This window comes from Cupressus sempervirens, chromosome 7 (genome assembly GCF_028749045.1).
Source record: "Cupressus sempervirens isolate cs-2001-9-10 chromosome 7, ASM2874904v1, whole genome shotgun sequence".
Lineage (NCBI taxonomy): Eukaryota > Viridiplantae > Streptophyta > Pinopsida > Cupressales > Cupressaceae > Cupressus > Cupressus sempervirens.
Genome location: NC_143124.1, coordinates 486,574,235 through 486,583,913, shown reverse-complemented (window position 1 = coordinate 486,583,913; position 9,679 = coordinate 486,574,235). Strand labels below are relative to the sequence as shown.

General features: G+C 31.0%; 1 protein-coding gene across 1 annotated transcript; it reads right to left on the bottom strand.

Annotated features, from left to right (window-relative positions):
* Nucleotides 1–6,765: 6,765 nt before the first annotated feature.
* LOC149547672 (germin-like protein subfamily 1 member 16) lies at nt 6,766–7,895 on the bottom strand. The gene is made up of 4 exons (XM_089794785.1): nt 7,606–7,895; nt 7,386–7,522; nt 7,155–7,291; nt 6,766–7,066 (listed from the first exon to the last, which is right to left on the bottom strand). The coding sequence occupies exons 1-4, from the start codon at nt 7,803–7,805 to the stop codon at nt 6,860–6,862; spliced, it is 681 nt and encodes a 226-aa protein (XP_089650911.1). The 5' UTR covers nt 7,806–7,895; the 3' UTR covers nt 6,766–6,859.
* Between the last annotated feature and the right edge of the window lie 1,784 nt (nt 7,896–9,679).

The window sequence follows — 9,679 nt, the reverse complement described above, 5'->3', positions numbered from 1 at the left end:
TAGTTGCCCCATTTTAAAAAATAAAACAATGATTTTTAAAAAAAATGGGCACCTGTTTCAAAAAAAGGGTACCCATTTTTTTTTTTTTGAATACGGGTGACCATTTAAAAAAAATTATATTTTAAACATTTTTGGAATTTAAAATGCAATTTAAATGTCAATTTTAATTTTTTAAGACAGGTGTCATTTCTTACAACATGGGGTAGGATTTTTTTCTCCCACCTCAGATTTCCTTTTGAGAGAGGCTTGGTGAGACCAAGACTATGCCTTGACCTCTCAAGATTTGGCTAAGGCATTGAACTAACAAATTTAGCCCTTGCCATAATCTTTAGAGGGTCTTCCTAATCAATTTTTTTATGAAACAAAAATCCATTAGAGTTCTCATTGTCTTGATTTCAAAAATATAATTTCATAGTGTTATAATTTTATTTACTATCTTTGCATTATTTTTTAATCAAAGGTGATACTTAAATGTAAATTAGTGAGGTTCACTAAAACTATAATAAATGTTAAATTTTAAGTTTTTTCTTAAATTAATTTATATGCCATCAATGAACATACAATTCTTTTGAAGTTTAAAAAAATTGAAATTTTAATCAAATTATGGTGTCCGTACATGAGAGGTTTCAAAATCTACCTTTATAGCCAATTAAATATTTATAATAATAAAATTATCCAATAAAAAATTAAGCAATTTTTTTCATCAATCTTTGGTGTGTTAGGAACCTTTCTTTAAAAGGATGTTCATAATTCATTTATTTGTGTCAAATTATGGTGTCCATACACAAGTATGGTATGGTCCTGAAACAAACATTTTGAAAAAGTGGTTTTTAAAGATCCATACTAAAAACAAAATGTGTGATATGGGTACACAAATAAATTACATATTCAAAAAGTAGATTTAGAGTACTAAATTTTTTATTGTGGAATTTTTTTTAATTCAATCTCTAAATGCCTCAAATTTTGACATCAATTGACAAAAAAATTCAAAATTAGGAAAAAAAAATTCCACCTTTTACCGGAAAATGAGACCCAAATTCTTGCACTTACCCAATTCCCCAACACTACTCATTCCTAAATTCTATACATTACCTAAAAATAATATAAAATACTAATAAAATTACCAAATATTTTTTAAAAATTATTACTAAATTCAAAACATATATTATAACTAACTAAATACTAATCATGATTTCAATTTACTAACACTAGTTAATTCCTACTAACTATCCCCTAATCTTCTTCCAATGTCAGCCTAAAATATCTATGCTACTTGGCAACTTGGTCACTTGACTACTTACATTTTCATAGGCCCATGAGCACTTCCTAAAGCCTGCCATGTCCCTTATACCTTGAGAAGTACTCAACCTAGCAAGGTATAGTTAGGAATAAGTTTGGAATTGATGAAAATGTGGGCAGTTATGGTGGAGAGATATATGAGCTAAAAAGGTAAGCCAATAGATGTATGAGAAATTTTTTATTTTATTATTTATTAAAGCCAATGTCAACATGAGATATGGAATAGAAAGGGGGATGAGTACAAGTGTGGGACACACTTCGTCCTCTTGTCCCTACATTTTATTTATTTATATTCTTTCTCATTAGCAATTGTGATTATGCATTTTAGAACATACATTTTTTTACGATATAATTTATATTTCAATTCCATGCACATTTATATTCAACATAAATAAATTCATGAAAAGGGTATCCAAATAGAATATTCTCTATGATGATAATGTGGAGTTGATTTAATTGGCAGCTTCATAAATTTTCTAGAGTTAGTAGACTTTGAAAGAATTGTATAGGTTGTCAAATTTAATCCTCCCTTCTAACAACTTTTCTTCATGTAAAGGTTTCCATAATTTTTTTAATCTGATCTTCTATAGGATTGTTAATTAATCTAACTTAGATAGGCTATAGTATAGTGTGGTTTTCATTTGAGTCTAATGGCTTCTAGAAATGAATTTATTCAAACAAATTAAAAGGAAAACATCAATTATATGTATCAATTTGAGTGTTAGGTTGATCAAGAACTTAAGGATCCTATTTCCAAATGAATTTAATTCGACGATGAATTACCATGGACCAACTAGAATCAATCTTTCTTTTTCCATTATTGAAAACAAATTACAAGGAGATGAATTACTAAGTAATTCAAGATTCAACCATTATGTCTTTTAATTCCTTTTAAAATAATATTTAAATAGATATCACTAGTGTAATGTCATAAGGATATCATGCATATTTTCTGATAAAATAAACTTCTTTCTCATTATTGAATATGCAATTATAATTTTGATTCCATTTCATAGATCAAAATAAAACTATAATTTCATCCTTCTATTCATGAATTCAATATTACAACAAAAAGGGTATGACAAATGGAGAAGTCTCCAACAAAAATGACCTAAGAACACCATCAAGGGGATCCATTCCAACCTTTCTCCATCTTTTGAATCCATTAATAATCTGTAGATACAAATGAAAAACCATGAAGAGATCACCTCCCAACATTGGCCTCAAGGAAGCCACCCACCAAGCTAGGAGAAACAATATCTAATTAGGTGACACTCAAATTCAACCAACAATCACATTAATACAACATGAAACACTCAACCATGTTATTCACAAATGGGTTGCACCTTTAAACCCATGAAAGGGGGTGAAGTTGGAACTTCAATATAGGAGATTTCAATTAAACATACAATGACATACCTCTCAATGGCTAAATTTCACATCTATCTACCCCAAACAAGGCACATACACCTTGTATTTTCCCCTACTCTCCATGATAATAGACCCCACATGACCATGGAGTCAAGCTAACCCCTTCACCCACACATGACCACTTCTTCCCTATATCAGGGTGAGTAATGCCATGTCACCCCCATTAACAATTCCTTGAAGTAATTTCAAGGAAAAGAATATGAACAAGATTGAAAACAATATATAAATCTCATCCCTCACAAGACAATACTATAATACATGAAATAGATAAATGAAAGAAACTTAAAAACACATACTAATCTATTAAAAGCATGAAAAAACATCCATGGAAATGAAGATCACAACCTTCACAATTTGTGTTATGGAAAAAATGAAGTTTGAAAAGAGCCCTATTCCCTTTGATGCTCCAATTCCAAAAAAATTATTTATGTAAAGATCAAGATAGGGTGAACACCCACTAACTTCTCCAAAGGCCTCTAAAAAGGCTTCTAAAATCCACCCAACTAATAGCAATAAATTCAAAATTGACCCTAAGCCCTTTGTCCATGAACATTCCTCTACCATAAATGGATGTCTTGGGCAAGAGTTTGGGTTTTGGAAATGTCATGAGTTAACTCAATTTTTGCAACATATGAAATATGAGATAGTTAGAGGATCACTAAAGCTTGTTGGGGGTTCTAGTACTGCTGAAAATGTTCCCAACCCCTGCCCCTACCATTGAGGCACTTAGATTCCACTAAATTTGGCCTCTGAAATGTGACTTCAAAAAATTGAATTCAAAAACCTTATTGGTTATGTCTATAAAGACCACTTCACAAGTTATCTCGAACCAAGGGAAATTTAATTAGGCTCTTGGTTAAGTCAATTTTAGGCTAAGGGTTACATTTCCAACCCTAATTGACATGCCATTTTACACATACACATGACACGTGTCAAGTGACACTATAATTTTCACATTACGTAAACATTTGACATGTCACTAAATAAAAAATAAAATAACCTAATACATAAATTATGATTATGATTATGAATTAAATTACTTGAAAATGAGGTTCAAATATTTTTATTAGATTCAACCTTGGTTTTAGAGATTACACATAGGGGTGATTATTGTTTTTTCCATTGATTCCATAGTAATTTTCCTGCACACTCAATTCAAATATCAATAGTTTGATAAAAATCACATTTTTACATATGCTAAATTTGTATAGTCAAATTGACCAAAATGTTCTAAATATCATTTTAATTATCTTTTCCCATTTCTACACATTGATTAAATATGCCAAACTTACACAATTGGATTAACCATTTACATCCATAATCTCCTTTCAATGAACTTATCTTTTCTAAGAAATATTCATATAAAACACGTAAACACCCTATTATAATCTCTCAATTTCAGTATTAATTTTTTTAAAAATAGCTCATTAAATCATTCTAAATATAATTTTGATCACTTCACTACTATCAAAATGAACCATTTGAATGTGTATAACATAGTCATCAAGGCATCATAAAGACTATCATCATAATAAGGTAAAACATTGCATAGTATCATTACAATAAATAACATTTAAATAGTCAAATAATGTAGCAAGTATCAAATTATAGGGTATAAAAATAGGAACGTATCAACATATATTAGTTTCCATTAAAATACGTAAAACATATAATGTTAATTCATTCCCATAATCATAATCATCTAAGTCCATTCATTTTCTATCACATAGGTATGCAGATCTATCCTCGAGAACACGTGCAATATTTTTATTTAAACCATAAATTTGAACAACCAAATAACTTATCCCAATACATAAGTATAACCTCTTGTACATGATACTAGGCTAACAACCTTAACACATCATAATGTAATTTTAATATTTAATATTAAGCTAACCTAAGAGCACTTTTAGTGAGTTGGTAATCTTTATCATCAAATTTTTCATTGATACATAAGACCTAGTAAGTATTAAATTTCATTATTGTATCAACAATCAAATCATAGTACATAAGATGTCTAAAATTTATCATAATGTATTCAACATGGTTACTAACAAGAACCATAACAATTTCCCCTGCCATCACCTTTGCATGCTCAAATATCCACTCAAATATCCCATATGATTTAACATAAAAATTCATATTTAATAAGTGAATGCAAGGAGGGGTCTTATAGAGACTACCAAGATAACTTTAAAGTTAGCTCATGTGATGAAACTCCCTAGTATGTAGCCTAAGTCTCCTCCATAGATTTCATATTTTTCTTTGGTGGTATATTTATTGCTAGTTTATTTAATGTTGATGATTTATCTACATTGATGACAATTGGCATTTTTTTGGTTGTTGTAATTTTGACATGTGGCTTTTAACTTGAAGTGGTCACCTATCATTGACTTTATCTCTTCATATTGGTACATGATTTATATTTTAGTAGCTGTATGTTGACTTTGGTATGTGGTGTTGGTATTGGTTGAGGGTCATTTCAATTTTGGTTATCTTTTCTTCTTGAGTAATTTGGTTAAGTTATTGAGGCAGAATTAGCCATCAACATTCCTTAATGATTTAAATAATCTTATATCTATTGTTCAATATCTTCCCTGTATGACGAGCTTGTAATCCTTACTAGCTGACCACATGGTTGGGAGGTAGTGACTTCTTACCATTTGTGTCCCCCTCAATTTTAAAGATGTTGGATGCTCACTGATGTAGTTATACCATTATCATTTTTATTCTTATCTTGGTGACTTGTATTCAGTTGATGTATATAAATTATCATGTATCTTATTTTTGATGTACTTGCATCCATTCTCACATACCCTGCAACATGTGCAGTGGATGTTATTCATTAGATGCATTTTATTGAATCTGTTATTTCTTTATAGTTATGAACATTGTACTTAAGAATTAAACTAATTAATAAAACTTGAACTTAATTGTGATTCAACATGAATGAAACCTTGAAGAATGAGAACTATAGTTGTAGTTGCTTACGTGTACTTGATGCGTATGTGTATATTGCTTCCGCATTATTATATAGATGTTGTTTAAAATTAATTTTTTTTTAGTTCAATAAGGATTGTAACATGTTAGGTTTATTTCTCTTGGGTTCCCGAGAAAGACATTACAAAGAAGAAGATGATATAGAAGAAATGGTAGAGGATAATTCTGCATAAATTATTGTTAACTTGGGAAACATTGAGGACTTGAATCACGATGAGGACTCTTACCCATTTACTTAAGATAATGCTAGAGAAATTGATTGTCCTAAAGGGGAAGATAATGTGTATATTAACAATGGTAAACTGATGGGCTACATCCATGCCCTCTATAATTAGATCACTACCCTGAGAAATATTAGCACATGGTCAATATGGAGGACCTCATCTCTTTTGTTTCATTGATTTGTGGGGTGGTGGAAGACATCTTGCACAAAGCGGTGGTGGGTGTTGTCATTGGTAAAAGAAAATAAAAGATGAAGCTAAAGAGTGTACTCTCCTCAAGAAAATTGGACTCTGATAAGAAGAAGGACGATGATGAAGAATGAAGAAAGGGCCTAATGCATATGACCTGAAGTTGAGATACAATTAATAATGCTAAATTGTTTAATATTTTCCATTGGGAGACAATTGTCCGAATGCTGTTTTTTGAGGAACAATGATGGTTGTTTTTGGCTGCACTTTTAAAACTCTTTCATTTAAGTTTCTTGCTATCTCAAAGCTAGGGAGTAAGAACATTTATTTATATAATTATAGTTGGATGGATAATCTTTATAAGGATTATAGTGTTAATAGTTGTGATACTTTTAGCTATTACTATCTTACTGAGTTTTTGATATTTTAAATGACGGTTACTTGATCTGACATCAGACTATAGTGCCCTTTTGATATTCTATAAAAATGGTCTATTGTAACTCTTTATATCTGAATTCATGATCCTGTCCCTTGCGATCTTAATCAAAAACTCATTATAATAGATTGTGAATTCTCTGATTTTTAATTAAATCCATAATACATAATAAAATAATCTCATCACATTGCACTATATAAAATTTATTTATTATTAAATAGAAAACTTAGAAAACACATGATAAAGGAATCATACATTGGGAACCGTTGCCAAAAGAAGCCATTTATTTGTTGGGGAGTAGGAAATCAAACAGGTTTAAAAAGTCGACAGTAATATCTTTTCCTGGAACACAACCGCTTTTGGATGTTTTCTTCAGTCCGCTTCCGCTGGCATATATCGATGAATCTAATTTCTTTACAGCCTGTTGGGTGATGTTGAAAGCTGTTGCCACGCTTCTCAATGGAAGCCTCAATATCGACACACTGCTTGTCTGCCATCATCAACAGTAAAAAAAACTATGATCAATATCGAGATGTTGTATTGATAGATGGGTATATAAACATGTGTATTGATCTTACCAGAACACCAGGATTTTGACTGTTGAGAGCAGAGATATAGTCAGCTTCTACTTTTCCAACATTGAGCTCAAAATGCATGGTTCCCCTTGGAAATATGGTGACATCTCCAGGGTACAGAATGTCAATGAAAGCTTGACCTAATTTAATGCAGAAGGTGTTTTATGATGCTGGACAAAACAAAATAGAAACAAAGTTGTGTTATGAATTAAGCAAGGAAGGCTTCGGGTTTACCCTGAGTGTCAACAAAGCCAACTTGCAGAGGCCCTCCAGAGATAAGAGTAAGCATTTCTGAGGCTCGCGGATGAGTATGAGGTAAATTTTCACCACATGGAACCATCTTGAACCTCACATATTGCAGGCCCTGTGATCTGCAATTCTAAACCCTGCCATGAATCTTCAAACCAAATGGAGATAGAAATGATAATAAATAAGAATAGTATGTCAACCTTACCTTGCTGCAGGGAACGTGTCTACTGAAGTGGCAGCGCGTATTCCTCCAGAGTCGACAGTAACATCTCCATTAGAGAAGATATCACGAAGTGTGAAGCTCTTTAATCCAGTAGCAAAGTCTGTAAGCGGATCAGGATCTGCTCCATAAACGCCCACATTCATAATAGGAAGAATAAATGCACAAATGATGAATAACAGCATCCTGAATATTATGATTTCAATACCTGCAAGCTGCCTCCGCTTTTTCCTTTAGAATGTGAAGGCTTGTTTTATCAAGACTACATTGTTTGTGTATTTATGAGGCCTTCTTGATCATGTTTAACGTTGGATTCAAAGTAAACTTTACCCAGAAGTCTTTAGAGGTTTACGGCCAACAATTTTATCCACAAATTACCTGTTGAGTGACTTAATCGAATATAAGACTTACGCTTAAGTTAACAGGCTTTTCTGTCGTGGAATAACATATTTGTTGATCTGAACAGACCATATGTGATGTCACCTATGCTGACGTTTATGCTCAAAAGTTTGACAACAAATTAGCTTTTGGTTTATTTCAAATATAGTTTCGATAAAATTCAAAATTTGTTAAGATGCACTTTGCTTCAACTATGACATCCATCTTACATCCCATTTGTTAGACGTCAATCAAAATTAGCCCATTAACAAGAATTATTTTTCTTTGCATCTCATTTTCATATCACTTGATACATAGAAATAAAGTCCTTCAAGATGTAGCTTAGTTAATTGAATATTATACATAAAATTATTTCACGTGTTACCTTTTTCTAGTTGTATGAACTCTCATTTTTTGTCTTGTTAGTTTAATACATTAAATGGCTCTTTTTTATTTTACATTAGTAGCACCTTATTCATTAAAACTTCCAATCTATTTAATTATTAGTTACAATATTCATAATTTATAGTTTTGTTCATTAAGAATGACATCAAGAATAAGTCTTACAATCTAAGGTTTCTATCAAGCCCATCTTTTGGCATGTAAACATAAACAATAATTTTTTAATTTTCATTACTACATATTTTACCTTTAACAAATCCTTGTATGATGCCTTTTTTACATGAAGAGAAATTTGATAAATATTTATTCTTCTTTTGTTAGTTTTCCTAATCACAAGAAATTATTATCCTTTCTCTATAAACTACCTTCTTAAATAAATTTACATGGAAATTCAAGTTACCAGGGGATAAAAAAGGTAAAATTAAAAATTATCTTTTGAATTTTTAAAATTTTTTTTTTTCTCCAAACAACCTTCTTTTACTAAGATTATTAATTTTAAGTCTATTTTATAACCTTCACTTAAGGTCAATGTCAAAATTCAAGATAAATTATTAGCTTTGTTGATCCATATTGTTTGTTGTCCATTATTGTCAAATACTTATCATTTATTTGGCAGCATTGGTCAGTCATCACTAAGATTGAGCCATCCTACTAAGGTCAAGCAATGTATCTAGTTTTATTTATATTTTAGTTAAGGCTAGGCAATTATTATTGCTGAGGAATTCTATGGTCACTGAGTGCTCCTATTCATGCTGAGTAAGACAGAAGTCTATTTGTTTCTAGCAACATAGAGTTAGTTCATGCTGAGTTATACAAAAAATGAGGAGCATTTGGAAGCTGAGCAAAAATATGAAGAACTAGTAATGACCGAGCGTTAGAGTGTTCATGTGCCAAGTGAACCAATTTTGATATATTAGTTGGAATTGCACAAACACTAAGGTAAACTATTTTTGGCCAACTTATTGTATGTTTTAATGATTGAGGAGTAATTTAAGGAGTTGATTACTTGTTATGAGTTGTATTATTAATCCCTATGCAAGGTGTTCACCCAATCTAAAAAATGGAAGGTTTAAGCTACAAATGGAAGAAATCTGGATTGTTGACCTTGATCTAGAACCTTCTCTAGTTTGTTATATAAGGAGGATATAAGCAACTGGAGAAGGTTCTAGATCAAGATCAACAATCTAGATTTCTTCCATTTGTAGCTTAAACTTCATAAGGGAGATAGAAGTTTGAAGAATGTATGCTTGAGAAGTGAAGTTTGGATACCTAGGAAAAG

Excerpts from the sequence above, each read along its gene's own strand:
- LOC149547672 (XM_089794785.1), bottom strand. The coding sequence starts at position 7,805 with ATGCTGTTATTCATCATTTGTGCATTTATTCTTCCTATTATGAATGTG. Across the intron at positions 7,523-7,605 it reads GACACGTTCCCTGCAGCAAG|ATCACAGGGCCTGCAATATG; the intron begins GTAAGGTTGACA and ends TTAGAATTGCAG. Across the intron at positions 7,067-7,154 it reads GTCAAAATCCTGGTGTTCTG|ACAAGCAGTGTGTCGATATT; the intron begins GTAAGATCAATA and ends TGATGATGGCAG.